Here is a 21,943-nt window from a genome sequence, read left to right as displayed (position 1 = left end):
GTGCAATTTGAGCTCCTCTTCTCCCTTCTCCCTCATTTCAGATTTGCAATATTTCACGTATTTTATACTACAAAGGACAGTAAATGAGGACGTTTCAGAATAAGCTGTAGGAGCTGACATTCCCTTTCAGCTGCTGAAGTGTTTCCCTGTGATCCACCGAGTAATGGCATTTCCAGCAGTTTTATTACAGAAGCCTCTGTGGGCACCTCTGTCTGTCCCCCCAAGGTAAGCCCAACACGTGGCAGCCGGGCTATGACGAAGGAAGGTCGCAGCCAAGGTTACGAACCTCTTTCATGCAAAAACAGAGGACTCCGGTCTCCCAGGCTTGCTGCCAACTTATCACCTTCTAGTTCTGCTGAAATGATCTTGAACCAGGGCCTAAAAAGGACTGGAGGGGCAGAAGAAGAGTGTTGAAATGACAGATTTTCATCTTCGTGCAGTTTAGTACTAATTTTGTCCTTTGTCTTTAAGCTGCCTTTTAAGTGCTATTTGTCTCTGTGGGAAGCAAATGGGTCACGTTGTTCTGTGCTTCTACTGTAATACGCTGCCTGCTATTTTTCTCTTAGATTATTTGTGTAATCTTTTTTTGTGCAATCTGTTTGTTCTTGAGTCTTGCGAGCTTCGCCTTTGCTACTTCTTTCCCAATAAGCAGCGCAACTTGTTCTGTGTTCACTCCTGGGCATTCTGCACACAACGGACTGGGTTATTTCAACCAGTGTGAAAATATTAAAATGGGGAACATGTGTGGGCACTTAATTGTGGTAAATCCAACCACAAATACCTTCGCCGTTGGTAATTGGCACACAGGAAAAGCAGACCTTTGTTTTGTTTTTATCAGACACAATGATAGATGCATTGTTTTTGGTGGGGTTTTTCTGGTTTTCTAAGGAAATGAGGCTTGAGCAATCGCACTGCCTGTGTGCATGTGCCTATCTGTTTGTCAGTTCCTCCCTCACCAACAACTCTGGAAACTGATAGCCATTTTCAGCCAAATTTGAGTGAGAGGCAGGAGGCAGGAGAAGCGACCCGGGTTCACAGAAGTCCCAGGAGTTCATGGATTGCACCAACGCCTGCAGAAGGCGCAGGCCCTAACAGCTGCATCCCTGCAAACCAGATCAGTCCCGCGTTCGCCCGAGTGCCTTTGCATGGATCCAGACACCCAACTGTAAGCTCCCAAATTTGAATATTTTGGCTGGCTTGCTTTTACGCTTCGGGCGAGTGAGTCAGTCGGTGGTGTTGCTAGGCACAGAGCTTGTGTTTTGATTCTCACTGGAGTGGCCGTGTCTCATGAAAAACATGGTTTGCTCCAGGCCACAGCGTTACGATTTGCATATAAACTTCTGAAAAAGGAAGCTTTCTTTAAGCTTTCCTGTGCGAGCGTTTACAGTAGCATTTCTGTCTGTGTACATAATAGCAGAAGTCGGACTTCTCATAAATGTAGATGGATTAAGTCTGTTGCTGCCTGAATGGGAATCTTCTGTGGAAAAACCCAGAAAGAGGAAGGAAAGCCTAAGGAAATACCAACTTCAAGGGGAGAAGCTGGCTAAGATTTCTGTTGTGCTGTTCTTTGGTCTGTACCTGGCCACCAGTAGCGAAGCTGGGGAATGCCTCAGAGCTGTGGAGGAATGTAGCCTCAGGGCACCTTTTGGTGCAGAGAAGATGTCTTTATGCCCTTTGCTCAAAGAGAAGACAGAGCTACAAAGAGGCCGAGTGAGTTGCCAAGCATTTCAAGACTGCATATCTAAGTTAGGAAGCAAACCAAAATTCCCGACATAAGAAGTGCAGCCAGAGGTACGGTCCACGTATAGACAGTTTCTGCAGCAAACGGAGAGACGCCTCGGTCAAGGAGGAAGATAAATGGCAAAGTATGCAAGAGTGGCTAAATTATGAATGTGAGAAGAGGAGGAGGGGAAGAAAAGATTCCCACATGTTCCACTCAGATGTTAACAAAGAAAGCTGAGAAGTGTTTGCATAGACACTACATTATTCTGTGTCCAAATGCCTCATAAAAATAATACCGGATGATCACAGAATGGCACACCAGGGAAAATAAATTCTTCAGCGGAATATTCCCGCTGGAAAAACACTGTGTAAAGTAATACACTAATGGCTTTCAATTTCATGTTTTATATATAGAGATATTAACTGCTCCCCAGACGTCTCTTCATATTACAGCCCAGCTACATGAGCAGTTTGGAGAAGGCCCCGCAGCACACTCGGTCTTGTCCGCACGCAGGACAGAGCAGCGCTCTCCCCTTGTACATGCAACTCCTGTGCTACATACAGTAGGCTTCTCCTGCCTCTTCCCCGTAGCAGTACTGCTCTCGTGGTTCCCTCCAGTGGGATTTTTTTTCGCTTGGTCCCAGTCCTGATGGTTTTTTCCATTCTTCCCCCATGCTCTGTAGCCTCCTCACCATGCTGGGAAGCCTGCATTCCTCCTCTGCTCGTAAAAAAGGAGCCCTCACAAGAAGCATTACAGTGGAGTGATTAAAGCCCAGCACTGTCAATCAAAACGTTAATAACAAATGCTAAAGGAAGTTAAGCTTAAAAACAACATCTACTAATTCCTTTTTGGAGGGGTTTCCAGGCTTGTCTTGGTTTATCTGGTAACTTCTCTCTCCACGTTGCTCATACTGGGAGCTGTTAGAGTAGGAACCGTCTGCCCAGTGTAGTGCCAACAACACTTATGCCACGGTAGCAAATCAGAATGACCTGGGTTCTTTTCCAAACTCTACTAATGCATCTCAAATGCATATCTATATGATCTTGCCACATTCCTGAGGGATACAAAAGCAGCTTACGTGCTTCGTTCACTGAGTGTAGCCTGCCAAAGGCTGGGGCAGGCAGGGAGGAAGGTGCGAGCGCGGGGACATGGGTGCTAGGAGCTGTTCCATGCAGGGGCAGCAACCGTGCTGTTGAGGTGACAAGACGTGGCCAAGTCCTCTTAGGACGTTTTGCATTATTTGTTGGAAAAAGTCAATAAACACAGAGACAACAATGTTGTATGAGACAACAATGATAATCGTTGGATTACTCAAATATTATTAGGTACATCTTACTTGTATATGTTTTTATGAGTAATTCCATTTTGAGCTCAATCTGCCTTCCTTCTCCCACTTCAGGTCTTGTTTTCCTTCCCCTCCTTCCCACCTTCAGTGACCACATTACTCCGCACACAGAGGAGGGAAGCAGGATCCCACAACTGCAGACACCACAATTATTCTTCAGCTGGAGAATACTGGCTTGAGGGGGGTAAAGCCCCAGACCATGCTCAGTTGCCTTTGGTGGGGTTATCTTGTGCAGGGTGACTGAGGTTGTTATCCTAACTTCCCTCCATGGCTTTGTACGAACTACTCTCAAGACTGACTGCTGGCCAAGGACTTCAAATCTGCCTGGGATATCACAGTTTAGAATGAATGGTTGCCTTTCAGCATATGACCAAAATTGCAAGGGTGTGCCTTTCACCCACTCTTTTCCATCATCTCTGCACTACTCTTCTCTAGGAAAATGTCTTTTCCCCATGGTCTAAGAAATCCTCTTTCTCTAAAAACCCGTCTTCACTTGTGCCCCTTAGCTTTTTCAGCATCAATACAGACAAGGTAGCAAGCCTTGTATGTTTGTGCACACAGATTTTTTTGTGCTACGTATTTGTGTATTGCATTAGGGACCTTTTTCAGAAACAGATAGAATTCTTAGAGCTTCTCTTTACTTAGAGTCCTTATTAGCAGCTTCTGATACACCTTTCTTGAATTATGGGAAGAATCAAGTATCCACAGATGAGTTTCTTTACTTTGAATAGACATAGGGTCTTAATCCATATTAATCTTCGAGCACAAAAAAAGTAATTTTTCCATGTCAGAGATGATATTGCACTCTTTGTGATCACTCAGTTCTTAGCTACTACTTTTTATTTAAAATAGGAACTATGTCAGCATCAGCATGTTAGCAAGAGCCCAGATTGATCCTGCTATACTAGCAATATCATAAAAAGGAAATCTTTTTGCTGGTATAATTGGCTCCATTGAGAGAATTGGTTTAAGCTGTACAAGCAAAAACTACTCTTTAAATGGTAACAATTGAGCTGCCACCAGGCAGCTTTATGAGGCCTCCTACCACAAAATCCTTTCATACAGAGGCAAGGCTTTAGGCACAGGTTTATCCCATCTAGCTGGGGAGCTGAGGGTGACTATATAGCTGGGTTAGATGATAGCTGAATGGTTTGCATGTGGGGCTCAGGTTCCTTAGGATAATCAGCACCAGCAGTAATGATTTCAGGATGTTCAGCACAGATGCTTTGGAGTACTGTCTTCCCAGTTGAGGATGGGAGCTTTCACTGACTCGTGTCCCTTCCTTCTGGTGACAGGCCGCTGTGCCCGCTGCGGGGAGAATGTTGTTGGGGAAGGCACTGGCTGCACAGCCATGGACCAGGTCTTCCACGTGGAGTGCTTCACCTGCATGATGTGCAACAGCAAGCTGAGGGGACAGCCTTTCTATGCAGTGGAGAAGAAAGCCTACTGTGAACCCTGCTACATCGTAAGTACCCGTGCTTATTTGCCCTTTGATTTTTAATGCTCAGACAACGGAAACGTTTGTTTCCTTCACTGCAATACTCCTGCCTTACACTTAAAGCCTCAGGTTACAGTTAAATCTCATGGCAATACTGTAGGCACTAGCTTTCTGTGGTCTTTAGAAGAACTCGGATCACTTCAATTTCCTAGGTTAACTTTACTTTCTGTGCTATTGAAGCTGTAAAATGAAGTGGCCAAAGCAGGGGAAAGAGGTGTTCTTTGTGATTATTTCAGCTCTGTAAGGACTATGCAGCAATTTATTTCCTTTTTTAAGAGGTAGTGTTATTCTCAGAAGCTTTTTACATTGAGAAACCTGATACCAAAACCCGTACAGATGTTGATGCCCACTAAAATGAAAGATAGCACTCAAGATAGCATTAAAACTTCTAAAACTGCCCTTTGTGTTGTTTAATATTAATGGAAGTCTCTCCACTGAACTTTTGGATTGGATATTTTTCTGAAGCTTACCTTATTCTAAAAATTCATTTTATGCTTCCAACAAGCTCTTAAATCAAACAATCAACAGTTGCTCTGAGGAGCTGCACTTTTTAAGAGGCTCACATAAAAGACAATTGGAACCAGTTGTACATTGCAAATTAAAGGAACATCACCTAACCTGAGGCCTTACCTTACTGTGACTGTAGCATGCAATGTGTTGGATAATCCCTATAATTTAGAATGAGAAAAGCACCAGAAACATTCCTAAAGCATTGATGGGTCTTCCTGTAAACCTCAAATTCAGAGTCCTTATTATAAACCCTTACTTTTTTTGCACACTGTTAAATTAAGCTTATTTTAAACCAAAGTCTAGCTTAAGGTTGGTAACTGCAGCATTCAATTTCTATCTGTTAACTTTGCAAGAAAAAGCTAAAAGTTTGTGAAGGCCAATGTACCACCGGTATGCTGTATTGCATCTTTATTTACAGAGATATCTGTTGTTTGTTGTTCTGTTTTTTTAGGGGGTGGGAGGGTGAGGCCTTTCCAGAATTAGACTGTATTTCTGAAAGCAGAAATTGCTTTTCTTGACATTTCTGGTATTTCAGTAATTAAAGAAATAATGGGTATTTCTGTAAATCGCTACCAATATCCCTTTATTCCTTCTGTTTCTGTGGAGTCTCTGCAGTGGAATTATTGCTGAGATATTGAATATAAAAAGGAAAGGTTGTCTTGTTTACAGTGGCAGTGATAGATGGGCCATGGTAATTGACTTTCAAAAACTCTGTGATTTTTGATTGAAAAATATACTTCTTAAACATTTCCATTTTTTGTTTGCACTGAAATGATTGTACTATAAAAATTATAAGATTAATTTTGTGGGAACTTTGACCACGTGCAAAGTACTGCAGATTTCAGGAAGGTGCATTCATAATTGGATAGGAGCAACTTCATACAACTGGAGTTAAACATTTCATTCACTTCAGGATGGAAATGACTTCATCTGCTTGCAGATTGATACTTTTCTTTTTTAAATCAAGCACGCATTCTTCGCCACTCATCTGCTTTAGTTTGGGAAAACATCTGCATTAGCCACTGTAGTAATGGTTTAAGATTATTTAATCCCATTACTTATACACTTCATTAGCCTGAGTGAATTGTTGGCAAGGGTTCAGTAAACTTCCTACATTGGGAGATAAAAGGATAAAAAAAGGAAAGGAAGAAGGATTCTGTTCCTCATTTTCTTTCAAATTTGTCTTCTATCTATTTAAGGGATAAAGGAATGATAATTGCCTGGTTGCATCTGCATTTGTATGTTCTGCAATACGGCTTTGCAGCTCTAAGTACAGAGGAATGAGTAAACGTTTAATAGCGTTCTCTTATATAATTGGAAGGGGCCTTTAAATGTTCGCTCGTACAATCCACAAAAAATAGTTATGGACTCAACCCAAAACACTTCTGGGTTGATGGATGATGCTGCACATGAAGGGAAAAGGGTTGCCCTACTGATGGGGCTACATATGTGTAGCTGGACAGCTGGTACCATGAATGGGAAACGGAAAAGCAGGATTCTGGCAATCTGATTCAGCGAAAATAAATAACCCATGCAAACATTAAACTCTATAGCCTGTGTTGTGGTTTAACCTGGCAGGCAGCTTAGCACCACACAGCTGCTTGCTCTCGCTCCCGAGTTAGGCTGAGGGGAAGAACTAGAAAGGTAAAAGTGTGAGAACTCATGGGTTGAGCTGAGGACAGTTTACTAGGTAAAGCAAAAAAAAAACACATACACAAAGCAAAACAAGGAATTCACTTGCTACTCCCCATCAGCAGGCAGGTGTTCAGCCACTTCTAGGAGAACAGGGCTCATCCCTTGTAAGTTTCTTGGAAAGAAAAATGCCATCACTCCAAATGTGCCCCTCTTCTTCCTTCTTCCCCCAGCTTTTATAGCTGAGCATGATACCAAGTGGCACGGGACATCCCTCTGGGGATGCAGTCATACTGAAGTCAATGAGAGTTAACCACCTGCCTAAAATCTAGTCTGCACTTAAGGATTCTGCTGAGTTGAAGACTAATTTGGTTTTCTTTTGAGCTTTTCCAAGTCCTGTTATCAGAAAATAACTTGGATGCATGGAGTTCTGTAGGAAATCAGTGGGACTGAAGGTCCCAGACCCAGGTTCCTGTGGGCCTGAATTCCCATGGAAGGTGGAGCCTGCCTGGCTGGCCCAAGGCTTCCCAGCTAATCAGCGGCTGCAGCCAGCTCTGGGAGCAGGGTTCTCAGCTGGTATCAATCTGAATAATTCAGTGATGCTTATTTACTGGTCTAATTCATGCTGATTTCTACCACACATCCCCACCTCTGTGTTCAAAACTCTTGGTCTATTATGTAGGCCATTAGACCAAGCTGCTGCATTTACATTAAAGAAGGTCTAACTATAATATTTGCCTAGACCTGGTATACAAATTCATGAATTCTTGTTTTTCATAATTCCCTTGTGTGACTCATGGCCAAAAACTTCGTGCAAAAACAAAAATACACTTTTTTCAACAATTAGAATTGGCTGATCTTCTCAGTTTGTGACTCTTAATTGTGGTGGAGTAATTAAGATTACTGTGGAGAGTTGTATTTAATTAGTATTTAGTCAATACCAGGCTTAAATAGCCTGCAGAAGTGTTGTACTTTGCTTTTGTTTCTGATTTTATTAGTGACCCATTTAAGATGAAGTTCCCCCAAAGTCTGTGAATTAACATCCAAGGAAGTCAATCACCTGTTTAAAACCATTTACTAACAGAAACGAGTATTATTTTTTTTTTCACAAAATAAAATAGAAATCCCCCACCCAAAAGCCAGTCACTGTCACTTCTGTATGAATGCAGTGAGTTCTGCTGCCAATGTTTGCTGGTTTTGCTCTGCATCCAAGGATTCTTTCATTATTAATGTTATTTCTAAAAGAGTACCAGTCTTCTCCATTAAGACACTTCGGCTCAAATAAAAGCAACTGTAAGAAATAAAGCATTAACAGGCGGCAGATGCCTCCTAGTCCTTACAACAGTCAAGTAACCTCTGAAATATCACGATAGGGTTTCCAGTGTAACCAGCTTACTGCTGTACATGTGAAGAATGCTGTCTGCAATATGTTATCAGTACACTTTCCTCCTCTGTTACATGGCAAGTTACTGACAAAAAACATTTGGTTTGCTTCCTCTGTAGCTGAAGAGATTTTAGCACTGGGCTCGGTGCAAAGAAAAGGTTAAGAGCAATATCAGTAAGACTGTTGTTGTAAAAGATTGAAGAGCAAGATGCTGGAGCAGTGCCAGCTGTCTGCTTTCCAAATACAGTGTTATTGTAAGGACTGAACACAAGGTTAACCAGACACACCAGTCTGGCAAGAGTGATGCTGCTGTTTTGTGAATGGGGTGTTCTCTGATGTCCTGATGGCTTTCTCCAGGACATGGAAATTTCCCTCCGTTCTTTATCCCCTTTCCTGGCAGTGCAGTGGCTGACAGTAGGAGGTAAACTTTCTGTGAGGTTGCGGGCTGAGAGGTGCTGAGCACCTGCACTTAGCACAGAGAGCAGAAAGCTCTGGCAGATGCTCCTGGCCTCTGAGGACTTCTCCTGTCATGCCCAAGTTAATGCAACCTACTGCGGGGCCCTGAGGGAAGTGCCTGTGGAGACCCAGTGATGGGGGTTTCCAGGTGCTGCTGCACACTGCCAGATATGTGAATATAACCTTAAGACCTACCCCAGAGATGGCTTGCAAGGGTTTTGCAGGGTGAGGTTTGTATTTCCATAGTACTGGGAGGGCTTGAAGGAGGAAGAATTGTGCATGACTTCATGCCTTGATTGCTGCCCTTTCACAGCTTTAAATGCAGGATTGTAGTGCTCCACTTTCTTCATCAATTAAGTTGTTTTGTGTGCACGCAGACAAAAATCAAGGTTTCTACCTCTTACAGCTTCTAACTTTCTGGCCTGTTGAGGCTGTAGTGCAGTAGGAGATAGGTCAGGCCATAACAAGGAGAGATGTGGATATTTCATGAAATGGTACAGCTAGAGACGCTGGTGCCACAGAGCATCCTGCGGAAGCTTAAATTTGTTGATCATTAGGAAACCTCAGTGTTAACTCAATTTGTGCTCATGGAAATCTCTGGTAAAACGACTGTCAGCTCTCATGTGTCTGGTATCGTAAGCCTCACCCTGTGCTCGCACAAGAATGTGGCTGTTCAAAACCAGCTCTAGAGAAGGCACCTCCAGCACATCTAGCTGAACGTGAGGTTGATCCCTGCAGTAAAATTACATCTATTTTTAAAAATAATTCTGCAATTTGTAAGCAGAGATTACAGCACTAATTTAGCAACCATGTAACAATTTAAATTGGACCAGAAAAGAGAAACTATAATTTAAAGATTTTTTTTCATGATACAAGTTTTCTTCTTTTTAAAGTAAAAAGCCCTTTATTCTTGTTTTTGTCAAGCAACGTATTGAATTTGAGAGTAATTTATGGAAAGTGCTGCCAGCATGGTATTGCGAGTGCTCCACAATTTGAATTTAAACTGCTCAATGGGATCATTAAGACTATTATGCCTGCTTTCCAAAGAGTTTGAATTCAAAATGACAACTGGAACAAAAATATAAAATAAACTAAAGAGAAGTCACGCACTCTTTACGTGGTGGAATTTTTCTGCCCTCGAAATATTTCATTGAGATCAATGCTCTTCTTCAGTTTTCTCCTAAGGAAAAAAAAAGCTGGTGTTGCTTGTTTTAGTGCTGAGCTCCTGCCTGAGTCACTGGCAGCAGGGAGCTGAACCTGTGACCCTAAAAGCATCGCTGCCGCGGTGCAGCCAGCTCCTGCCTCCTGGGTTTTATGCCCTCAGCGGAGGAAGCCTGTGGGCATAGCAGACATAGAACGGGCCCAGAGTCTTGGCTTGCTTGCAGGCACATTTTGATCCTATTGATTATTAGCTTTGATAATTTTACTAGTCTAGGCGCAACTGGTGATGTCTTGGGGGAGGGGAAAAAAAATCCTAGGGGGTAAAGATGACTGTCATTCCTGGTAAACTGATTATCACTGTAAAACTGAAAATGAATAAATCTGTAAGAGTTTAACAGCTCTTTCTGTTAGTTTCAACTCAACTCGTTTGATATATTTAAAAAAATACACGCGAAAGTTGAGGGAGGGGAGGTGGGCATAGGCTCAGTACTGCTGCTTTGGTAAATGGTCTTCTGCAATCAGAGCATAACAGAGAGGAGGACAGGGTGCTGTTACGGAAGCTACACCTGGAGCTTTCAGGAGTTCAAGTCTAGGAAGTACAAAAATGCCTGAGAGAATCTGTCAGTGAAGCAGCTTCTGCCAAAACTGGGGCAGATGCTGATCTTAGCTGACCTGTGTGAAGTATGAACCCTTTTTTTTTTTTTTTTTTTTTCCAGTGGGCTATCAGCTGTTACAAGGGTTGGGTCATGCCTCTTGTTTTGTCTCTAATCAGAAGAAAAAGGTTCCTTTTTGAGGGAGAAGGCAGGGCTTTTTTTTTTTTTTTTTAGTAACCTCCTTTCTAAACCAGAATTATAAAGGAAGGGGAGAAAGCATACCTTGAGGTGATGAGGTATGCTGTATAGCAGCTCCCTTGAAGACTCAGAGGGGCATATCAAAGAGGACAGGGCCAATTCATCTCACTGCCCAGCAAGGACAGGACAAAGAAGTCTATGAACTGCGGCTGTAAAAGAGAAAACTCCTAGTAATCCTAGAAGATATTGAAGCATCAGCCCTGCCAAGAGTTGCACTGGACTCACCTTGGTGGAGGATTCTCTGAGCTAGACCAGACACCTCTCTGCTGAGGGTGGCTTAAAGACAATAAAACTATTCTCAGCACAGCAGGATTTGCTCGGCTAACCATTCTGAATCACTGGATGGGATTAAAGGTGTTGTGCACCCTATTTTCAAGCTACTGTTGCTGTTTGCCTTTGACTGTTGCAAACACAGCTGATTGACGTTGAAACAGATAGCGAGAGGATCAGGCCCCACCTTGGTATAATTGACTTTCCAGAAAGTTGAGTGGAGGGTTGCTTAAGAGAAAGCCCAGCTGTGGAATGCAGAGCTAAAACAGAGTGATGGTACCAGTGTTATAAGCGGGATATTGCTGTAAAAGTCACCACAGTGCTGGGTAGCATCTTAATAGGTACAGCAGTGTTGTAAGATTGGCCATGAAGTAGGGCTGATAAACTAGGTGGGAGATGTCTTTGTAGGCCAAAATTTTGCTATGGATGGATTATATCCCACTCCGCTCCGTGGTTTATCTGCAAGAATATGTCCTTACCAAGTGAAGGCTCTTCCTCTACAGTGGGGTTTGCTTGAGACTTCTGTGGTTTCTTAGTAGAATCCAGGTCTTTCCTCCTGTGTGTGCTGGAATCTCCAAAATCTTCAGTTGTCTTCCTGTCTCTGCCTTGAGCTCATATAATTAGGGACGTTTATCATATTTGATTATGTAAAGAAAGCATTGCTTTGACATGTGTAATCTAGAAAAATTATACCATGGGAGCTTTGTGGAGGGAGTTCTTAGCATATCTGAATGAAGATGACATTGTGAAGGACCAGCTGCTGCCACTCAGTGAATTTCTCACCTCACAGGGTGAACTCCACTGACTAATTGTGTTCTTAGGAAGATAATGGTCTCCTTTCTGTAGAGCCATTATGGCTCCTGGCTATACATCTGCTTACAGATCATACTGCAGTAGTGGGGACAGTGAATTCATTTAGCAATGACTTCAAGCTGTGTGTTGAGATTTCACTTTAGAAGGTGGTCCAACTCTTGCATATGCCTTCTAGAGCTAGCAGAAACAGCTTATAAGTCAAGAAGAAAGTCTTATGCACAGTATTAGTAGGAGAATCTTCATTTACAATCAAGTATGGATGAATATTAGATGTCAAGCCTGTAGCACTCACCTCTGCTTTACTTTCAGCTGTAATTTGCTGCCTTCTCAGCATATTCTTTACTGCTTTTATCCTTTTTGCTACCTGAGTAGCATCTAGAGATCCATCTCTAATGAACTATCCTTATGATCAGCCAGTGAATGACAGGCAGCGGCCTCCACCTCAATACAAGCTTCCTGGTAAACAGCAGCAGGTAGGTGGAAAGGGCGGTGGCACTGTCAGCTTATTGCAAGCAGACAGCTGTCCCCAAGAAGATTAAATGCAGCTTGTTTAGAAAGGGCATGAGTATTGTTGGAAGCCTTCAAGGACAGGCGGTGCGGGCATTTCTAAAGAATGGTTTAGATCTGGTTGATCTAGATACAGGTAGATCCAAGGGTTGTCTTCTAGTCCTGGTTCCTCCACTTCTGAGCTCAAGCAACTTGTCCGGGACCACAAGCACAGCCTGCAGCGTGGGCCTTCCACATCCCAACACGCTGCCTAGTCGCAGTTAAGCCTGCAGAGATATTCAAGTGAAGGGGTTACCTTTCTTTTCTTCCCCTCCTCAAACCACTGCACTCTGGGGACTTGGGCAATGGTATAAGGTGAATGTGAAGAGCAGCTGGGAGTGAGGGCTCTCAAAAAAAACTCAGGAGGGTGGGAGGTACCATGACAGTATTCCCTTCCATGAGTTTTACCGCTTGCTTATAATCCCACGTCGTTATTTGTCCCTGCAGACCACTGAAGGCAGTTAGTTACTTTGAAGGGCTGTGGTTTGTTTGGAATAGGTCCTGTAATTTAGGTGTGCATTTCCATCAGATCCATGCATTACTGAACTTGCTCTGTCCTGCTCAATGCAGTAACATTAAAATGCCAGTGTCCACAGACAAAAGTCAGAATTCTCACAGGAAAATACAAGGTTAATTTAGTTAGCAAACCTTTTGGTTATTTTGCACCATTGCTCTTATGCTTGTGGAGCTGCTGGTAAAGCCCAGGCCTTGCAGCCAGGCTGTGATAGCTGCCAGTAATAGAGCTGACTGTACTGGGCTGTGTGTGGATTTAGCAGGTACGATTTACCCTTAGCAGCCTTTCAGAAAACAGAAAGCCTTGTCTCGCTCGCTCTTATTCAAGATGTCCTCTCGCTTTGGTCCAGACAGCAATTTGCAAGCCCGGCTGCCAGGGAGGCGAGCGGGCGTTTGCAGCTTGCCACTTCAACCCGTCTCCGTGGTGAAGCCACACTCCGCGGAATTTGCTCTGGCAGAAGCTCAGTCTGTGAGTCGATCCTCCCTCTAGCGTCCTGCCTCTGTTTCTTCACTCCAGGACATCAGCTTGCCTGCGTGCGATGTTTGTTTGCAGTAGAGGAATCTGTTTAACTTGCCATCGCACACACGCACAAACCCCAATGGGCTGGGTAGATTTCTGGTTAGAAAAACAAATTCATGCCAGTTTAGGGAAAGCACAACAAGCATGAATGATGACAGGAGAGAGAGTTTATTGATTCTAAGAGTATCATGAGTGTTTGGTGCTTATAGAGGGTAAAAGCAAATTGCATGTGTTTTCTCTCACAGCTGCACTGATTACAAGGGTGGGGGCCAAGTACAATATTAACAGAAAAGGTAAATCGTCCGCTGGGGTATTTTGGGCAGAAGGAAGAGCAGACCATAGCTGGAATCTGGTACTGCTTAGCTGTTGTGTTCGCTGGGGACAAGCGATGACTGTGTGCTGGTTGGTGGCAGTTCTCACAGCAGCAGAGCACATGTTGGTTAACGCAGCCAAGAGCCCCGTGGTCCGTGTGTCTGCACCCATCATTTGGGGACCATCCACGTGTGTCAGGGCAACAGTGGCACTGGTGGACACATCAGCAAGCCTGCCATGCTGCAGGAAGCTGGCAAGGCATCTGGGTGGCTTAAAACATGTGATGAGGTCTATGCAGCATTGCCCCTGCTTTTCCCTGCCTGTTGTTTCCTGACAAACGTTAGACACAAGCACCACATGGGTTTTTCACAGCAACCTGACTCTGTAACCCTCTGAGCAGGTTTACTGCCCAGCTCTCTGAGACGGTGCAATAAGTGCAGGGACTTGGAAACTGGTGGCAAATGTTATGCACCGTGCCCAGCTCGTCCAAGACTTCACTGTCATCAAAACTGAGCTTCGTGAAACATTCTTGCTCTGTGGAACAGGAACCTTGAGTAACATGTTTGGTTCTAGAACAGCAATCGAGTATGAAGCAGGAATTTGATAGGCTTCTTCAGGCACTATAGGAAAGGACTGCTGCAAATGCTGGGGACTGCAAAAGATCTTTGTATTGCTTTGATTGTTTTGGTTTTCATTTTCTTGCTGCAGTTAATCTGCTAACATTTGATAGACCAATGCTGTGGCTCATAGTATTTACATCTGTGCTCTTGGACTGCCTAATGCTTCTGTGTGGGCCTTACCTTGTTCTACAACTCTGCTGTTACCTGGTGCTCTCCATACAGGTATCCTTTTCAAACTACTCCAAAATTCTGAACAAGTAATGGTTATAGTGCCCAAAACTGAGACGTTGCTACTGACTTGGGTAGGTTCCCTTGCTTGATAAGAGAAATAGCAAGTGGGGAAAAAAAAATAACATCTGGAAGTTAATTTACATTTCAACACTGATTATTATCAGGAATTGAGATTTTAAGTATGAATATTCCATTAGCTCTTGACAATGTAGTTTTTTGTTTAAGGACATGTTTGAACCAATACACCATCTTGGCGCTCCACCAGCAGAGGTATCTGTGTAAATGCAATCTGTGCATAAGCCAGACAACACTTTTAAAAATTTATTTAATATTTCCTACAGCAAGCCATCTGTGACTGGTCATATTTTAGGAAGCAAGCGAACATCATAGCAACGTTCCTCCCTCTATTTGAGTAACTTTTAGACTTTTTAAATTAAATGTGCTGCCAAATATTTATGTTCTGTTGTGAAAAGAAAAATATTTGTTTGACATCTTAGTCTCCCTGGCAATTTGCAGTTGGTTGCTCTTCTTTGGAGCCACTCTTCTTCTTTTTTTTTTTTTTTTCCTCCTTGTGGGTAGAGTAGGGTAAAAGAAGGATGCACATCAGGTTCAGGCATCCCTGAGGTTGTCTCCTGGGCTCACTCCTCAGCATTTGGTAGGACTGTAACACATGGTGTGGCTTTGCTAGGAGCTGAAGAGGGGTTGAGCCCTGGGTCCTTTCATGGAGGCTGTGGTGTGAGATGGGTGGGTTGAGAGCAAGGCTGTGCCCCTGGTGTGGTGCAGGGGGCAGTGGAAGAGCCACTGTGGTATTGCTGCCAGAAGCAAAAGGCTCCGGATTTCCTGGGAAAGCCAAACGGGTGGGAGGTGTTTTGCAGCACACCTCCTACAGGCACTGCAGCCATCACCAAGGCAACCGAGTTGCCAGAATTGAGGGGAAAAAACAGTGATGGCCTAAGTCAGGCTGGCAAATACTGCCAAGCCTAAACCACCCTGATGGGACTGAGCCCTGCTCTAAGTGATACGTGCCTTGCTGTGGCTGAGGATTTTCACAGGAGGCTTTTATTTTATTCTGTTGCACAGATTTATGGCTAGTGTGAATTTAATCGCCTACGGTAGTGAAATGCATTTGCTCAAGGGCTCAGAAACCAATGTGATCCTTTTATTGCACAAAGGTGTTAACTGAAATACCCGAAGTAGTCCTCAAACAGTTAATTCCATTTTGGAAAGGCTGAAATGTGCTGAAGGGTCCCCAGTGGCATAGCACCGATTTCTGCTCAGCACTCATTTGGAACGGTCCATATAACTTACCTGTACTTAGCACCCGGGGACTGTGGCAACCCAAAGTCCAGGTGAATTGCCAGCACATAACCTGTCTACGTGTCTGTCACTTCTAGGATCAAAGCCATACATACAATATGTGTTCATACTTACATGCTGAAAAGAGGTCCTTGCAGCATAGAGGAGGTAGAGAAAGCTGTCTAGATTTGTTCTTCTACCTCTGACAGGCTTACTCTCTCTGTGGCATGGCAATAAGATTAAAGTTTTATAGTAATATTACCTCCATCCAGACCAGAAAAAAAAGTAAAATTTCTCTGCCACTTGGATTTTGATCTCTTTTATAGAGCTGCTGCATCTGTTAATAAAATCCTTAATTCATTCTGAACATTTTATTGTCACTTCAGATAAAAGTTTAATCAGATAGAATTATTGCCCTTCTAATATTCCCCTAACCTTTGCGTTTTAGACTTGCACCATATCAGTTAAATTTTAAAATCACTTTTTTATGGACTTGAATGCCCCATCTCTGTTTTAGAGGGTACTTCTGAGCAGAAATGCCATAGTCTATCTTAAGGTCATGTGAAAACTTAAAAGGCTCTAATGTGAGCTCTGCTCGCTTTCTGCTGAAGTGTCTTGCATGCCCTATTAATTACTTTAATGGTGACATGCTGGTTTAAGGGAGTTCTTTATTAATACCACTAAATCTTCTTTTATTGTTGTTTAAACACTTTTTCTTTCCTTTATGTAGATGTATTTAATCCTTTCTGTCTTTAAAATGAATGAGCGCATAACTCCACATGAGGCGTTTGACACTTCCATTTTGCATTCTCAGGAGGGGGCAGAGGAGCATTGCACTCCCTTGCCTGCAGTGTCCGCATCCCGGCACAGAAGGAGAACTGCACATCTGTATTTGTGTCCATAATCATATGTTAGATTTTTGAGATGGAAACAACTTCTAAAATCTGATTTGTCTTTCCAGAAGTAATATGCAGTGAATTTGCTCCTGCCCTTCCAGGATGTTGAAATTCTCGAGATCCGCATGGCTCGCTTGTTGAAAAGTATAGAAGCCCAAGTTCAAGAGAATATTTGATTGTTTGAGCCGTTTCCTAGCAAAGAGAAGAACACAGCAATTTGCTTTTCTCGGTCAGAACTCTTTAACTAGTACTATTCTGGTAGCTCACTTCAAGTTTAAAACCATACAGCATTCACTATACCAGTTAAAGCAGCACAGCCCTTCTACCAAACCAGTCATCTGACAAAGCCCTGGCATCCATGTCTGCACTTGGGATTAGTCTATGTTCTCTCTTCTACAAAATACGTTTTGCTCTGTATTAGTTACGGATTTTCTTGCTCTAGGGAAGGGAAACAAGGTATGAGAAAACCAATTACCTTTGGGACTTGGAGAAGCATTTGAAAGGTCTTCCTTTCTTCTGTGGACTTCTCTCAGGTTTGTCCCAGTTACTCTGCAGTCACCAGTAGCACACTTTGCTGTTGGGTGGCCAAGGCCTTTTGCTCAGAATTGCTATTGTAATTTCAGAAGTCGGCAGTAAACTCATACACTTACATAGTACTAAATAATACCTTTTGCATTTTCAGTATTTGCTAAATGGCTTGTTTTATAAGTAGCTAATTAAATTAGCTACTACGCGCTGTTTGGCAAGGCTAAGCGCTGTTTGGTGGGCCACTGGTGTAGAGCCACCCTAGGTTAGACAAGGGAACTGTTCCTATGAAGCCAAGCAGTCTAAGCCATGGGACTGATCCCACCTATCCTGATATGAATGTGTTCTCTTACAGTAACGGGAGCTGAATCAGATTTCTGTTACCCAAGACAACGTGGCTAATGACTCTGTAAGAGGCATAGACTCCTATCTCATAACGTGCCCCTCTTGTGAGGATTCTACACTAACTCCATTAACATTTTTCAATTGCTGTTCTTTAAAGCCAAAGATAAGTAAGGAGGATTCAAGTGATTTTTTCAGTGGAAATTCCCTAAAATTAACTGAAAAAGCTTAAAAGATGCATTTTTCTCTTTTAGTTTGTGTTTACTTCCATTTTCCCTTGTGGATACCTTGTTTATTTTTTAAATAAATAATCATTTTAAAGCAGCGTAAATAAATTGCAAAATGTGTTCCAATGGGGTGGATAAATATATTCCATCTGCTGGGGAGTGATTATTAAATAATTCACAAGTGGCAAACCCAGGAGTGGTTATCCATTTTCCCCTCATTCATGGGTAATTTTTTTACATCCCGTAGGAGCTAATTATGTTTTCTTTGTACATAATGTTTAATAATTTTAAAAATCTGGCACTAACCCCTCCATCTACAGATTCTTTAGTTTTTCCAAAATATTTGTGCATGTGTATGCACGTAGGTGTTGGCAGAAGATGATGTTCGTTACCTTTCTTCCTTTTTTTGTGTGTTGAGAAGGTGAGCATTGATGTCTGAAGTGAGACAGGGAACTGAGAAGCAAGTTTCCTTGTGCTGAAGGAGTTTGCTCCTGCACGGATGTGGTGGGACCCATCCCAGCTCTAACCCTTGCATGGGGATCGATGTGACTTCAGGTCTGAGATCAGTCAGTGCTTGGCTTGTACTTCCCCCTCCCATTGCTTCCTACTCATGTGTCTTTAAGGGTTGTAGGGCATGCATGGGAAGGACCCTGTTGTCTTTCCCTCGATGTTAGGAAGAGCTTGGTTATCTTCAGAAGTACCAAGAGTGAGCCCAATGAACCCAGCGTGTGCATAAGCAGCAAGTGATTGAGCCAAATCCCCCCAGTGGAAAAATTGTCACCAATATTTGGATTGGTGGGCTTTGAGTCTGACGTGAGCTGAACAGCTCAGCTCCTCCTGGTAGCTAGTAAACCCAGAGGCTACACGTATGAGCTTTGAGCAGGCAGGGAGGGTGGCTGGAGTGAGGATTGGATGAGGCTGGCACGTAGCAGGAGGTTGCAGAGTCAGCAGCTGGCACCTCCAGGGCTGTATCCTGTTTCAGCAAGGTTCACGTTCCCGTAATTGCGCCTGCGTCACGGGGCAGGAGGCAGGGGACCACCATCCTGTCCTGGTGCTGGTGCCCAAGGTCCTGTGGTCAGAGCTGGGCTCTACCCCAGGCTGGAGGCAGATGTTTGCAGTTAGAGGACAATCGCTATCTTGGTGCTAAAATGTGCAATTAGCCACAGGAAATTCTTTCCTCAGCTGATGAAGACAGGAAGGTAAAAGTGTCTCTTAATGCTTTCACTGTTTTTCTAGGGAGTTGAGTAAATCTGGCTGCCCTCACGGTGGGGAACAGCGGTACAGTTTCCAAGCAGGTAATGCTCTCTGCTGCTCTCTTGCAACATGGCCAAGTGTCCGTGCTGTCAGCCAGGGAGGAACAAAACCCTCTCACTGGAAGGCAGAGCGATGTTTTCTTTTTCTCCCCCCTTCTTCTTCACATTCCCTGTAGGCATACACAGACTCTGGGTTTCAGAGGCAGCTGTGTTCTGTGTGAAGCAGCTGCAAACAGCTTTTCCCTGGGACAAAGAGCAGACCCCAACAATTCGGTTTTGGCTATGATTTCCAAATGGTTCTTGACCTGGGAACTCCTCCTTTTGTTACTTTGCTAATCCCCTGTCCTAACTGGGAATTAGTCTTTGGAAGGAAATATAGTCTGGGTGTGAATTATCAGGACCTTGAACATTTTGCTTGTTTTTGAAGAAAAGCTCTCTTCTTCCCAAGACACTTCCCAAGTTCATATTCTATATAGCTCCATCATAGTCAAAACTGGTCAGAGCAGCATTTCCCATGACTGCTGTCTGTGTAGAGCATGAGCTTTCTGCCCTTTGCATAGTAATGAAATGCTGCAACTGCTGAGGGTGGTTCTGACTCCGGGCTCCCTTCCCCATCTCATTTCCTGCTCCAAATGGTCACTAAATTTCACTCCTGGCAATGATGCTCCAGGATGGAAGAGCACAGCGAAGCCAATATCCAGGTGACAGAATTGTGGCAAGAGAACAAACTGAATATGAAGTCCTGGAGCAAATGAACAGTGTGTTCAGTACTATGCTCTGCAGATGTACAAAAGGCGAGAGGCTGGGACGATGAGCTGAGGTGTGCTAGCTAGGACGCCAGCTGCAGGAAGGTGGTGTGAACGCAGGGATTGCTGGGCTGCTTTAACTTAAAGGAACTGGAAAAGAAAGCTGAGGACTGGAAGGGTGTTTGAAGGATATGGCTGGAGTTGGGAAGTACAAAACTACTGCCACGCTGGCTCTTCTGTGCCCGAGGCTCATCATTACATTAGCAGTTCTCCGGTTGTATCAGGCGGGAGACACCTGCGTTCTGCTTGCAGACCTGAGCTGCTGGCACTTCCAGCAGGGGTGGCATTTAATCCTGTGTTCCTCTGTCCTTGATTTTAACCAGGACTGAGCATTGTCCCTTGAAAGCAGCAGGGAGAGAGCAAGTACTCAGTTCTCTAGAAAGCTGAGCCCAGAAGGCAGATGTTTCTGTGATGTCCTTCTTTCTTCTCACCCACACGTGCTGCTTCTCTTCTTGGATCTTGCTGTCTTTGGTCACTTCTCCCTCTTCTCATATGCATTTTCCACTTGTTATGGTGACCCCATTGCTGCTTCTGCCCCTGTCAAGTACTTGGTGAGAGAGGCGATTGATTCCCGTGGTAGGTGAAGTCACGAGGCAGAGCTGGGAAGATGGCTGTGGCTTCTTGGCTTTGTCCCACACGTCCACCAGAGGCTAAGCACCACTTCACGCTGCCCCTTTTGCCATGGCAGTGCTGACAGCACCTCTGCCAAAACGCACACCAAAGGCACTGCACCGGAGATTCCTGCAGCATCACAAACATCCTCAGTACTGACACAGAGCCTGTCCACCGGGCTGCGATGTGGTGCAGCATGTATTGCAGTGTGCTGTTAAGAAAACTGGAGTTGCCAAATGTTTCTGTTCTTATATAAAGCTATTCCACCAAGGCTGTTATCTCATTTTTCTCTGGTGCTGAGAAAAGTGGTTGAATCAGACGAGAGACCTTGTGGGTGGAATACATTATGTCCAAAAATCAATCATAAGGTAAGGTAGGAATAGAATTGAGTTTATTTACAGTCCGTTGACTTTTATAGTTAGCACCATTTATTAGAGAAGATGAAGAAGAAGAAGAAAATTAAGCAGAGGGCAGGGAAATGTTTCTTTGTGATATTTTTGTGCTTGGCAATGAAAAGAGATGTGTGTACGAGCTGACAATTTATCTTCTGCCCTGAAGAGAAATGACTTGTTCTCAAATGGGCATGAAATGAAATAGTGCAGAACACGATAGGAACTTTTCTGCGTAAATGGGTCAATTTCCTGTCATTCTCTCGATAATTGTATGTAGAGCACACTACGCTCCAAACACTGGCAAATGTGAATCTTTTTTTTTTCCTCCTGTTATTTTACTCCTCTTGTAAATGGGTGGAAAACATATTCCAGTGCTGGCACTATTATAATCAGCTTTTGCCGGTGGCTAATAGCAGTCCATTTTCGGTGAATGCTTATTACCTCCAAGCAGTCCAAGACACTACATAATAACCCAGCGCTGTGTAGATTGGTACCGCTAGGAACAAGATGTAGTTATAGGGACTCTATTGCAAATGCCCCATCACAGCAGGAAATTCACTCATCCCTTTATCTTCTCTTCCCTAATTGCAAAATAAGCCATGCTGTAGCTGGGGAAGGAACCTTGTTTGCTTTCTGAAACTTTTTCCAGTGTGGTTGGGGGGTTTCTGCCTTGCTGTTAGCAGATTTTTGCATTTTCATCCACTTCCAGGAGGTCTGGCTGTTACCAAGGAGGGCATGGATTCGGGGCAGATTCAGGGAGGACTGAGCTGATGATTTTACTTTGGCTGTCATTAATTAAAAATAACAGAAGTGCTGTAACAGGTGTTCAGTGGGTGATGATTAGGGCCCCTGTGGCAGATTGGGTAAATCACAGTGGTAAAGGTTTGTATGGTGACAGAGCCTCGTGAGTACAGTTGAACCTCAATCAGAGGAAGCCTTTAGGGAAAAGATGGTGAATGTTTTACAGGGTTGGCCCTGAGGGCCTGGATTCTGGCTGTGGGAGCATCTGGATAAATCCCAAACACTTGATTTCAATAACCTTCCTCCCTCCTAACTCCAAGCTAAACAAGATCTAGACTTATCTAGCCCATCTCATCATGCGCAGCGTTATGTTCCTATTTGGAGGTTAGAGGAAGGATAAACACAATCCCAGTCTGAGGACTGCAGATACCTGAGCTGTGACCACATCACTTGATGGGGCAACACAGC

The 21,943-nt window shown here is 43.7% G+C and overlaps 1 protein-coding gene across 7 annotated transcripts in view; it reads left to right on the top strand.

The window, feature by feature from the left end:
- Positions 1-21,943, top strand: part of LPP (LIM domain containing preferred translocation partner in lipoma) — a 312,873-nt gene that overhangs the window by 253,833 nt on the left and 37,097 nt on the right. For 5 of the 7 annotated variants that reach the window (XM_035334161.1, XM_035334162.1, XM_035334163.1 and 2 more), the window contains one exon: positions 4,364-4,533. In XM_035334161.1, the coding sequence (XP_035190052.1) occupies positions 4,364-4,533 (170 nt within the window). Of the gene's footprint in view, positions 1-4,363; positions 4,534-13,052; positions 13,291-16,495; positions 16,848-21,943 lie in introns of those variants that run through there. The other 2 variants (XM_035334166.1, XM_035334167.1) reach the window with 2 other exon arrangements.

The sequence above is a fragment of the Oxyura jamaicensis genome, chromosome 9, assembly GCF_011077185.1.
Source record: "Oxyura jamaicensis isolate SHBP4307 breed ruddy duck chromosome 9, BPBGC_Ojam_1.0, whole genome shotgun sequence".
NCBI lineage: Eukaryota > Metazoa > Chordata > Aves > Anseriformes > Anatidae > Oxyura > Oxyura jamaicensis.
The sequence above is the reverse complement of the archived record's forward strand: the minus strand, read 5'-3'. Positions and strand labels throughout refer to the sequence as shown.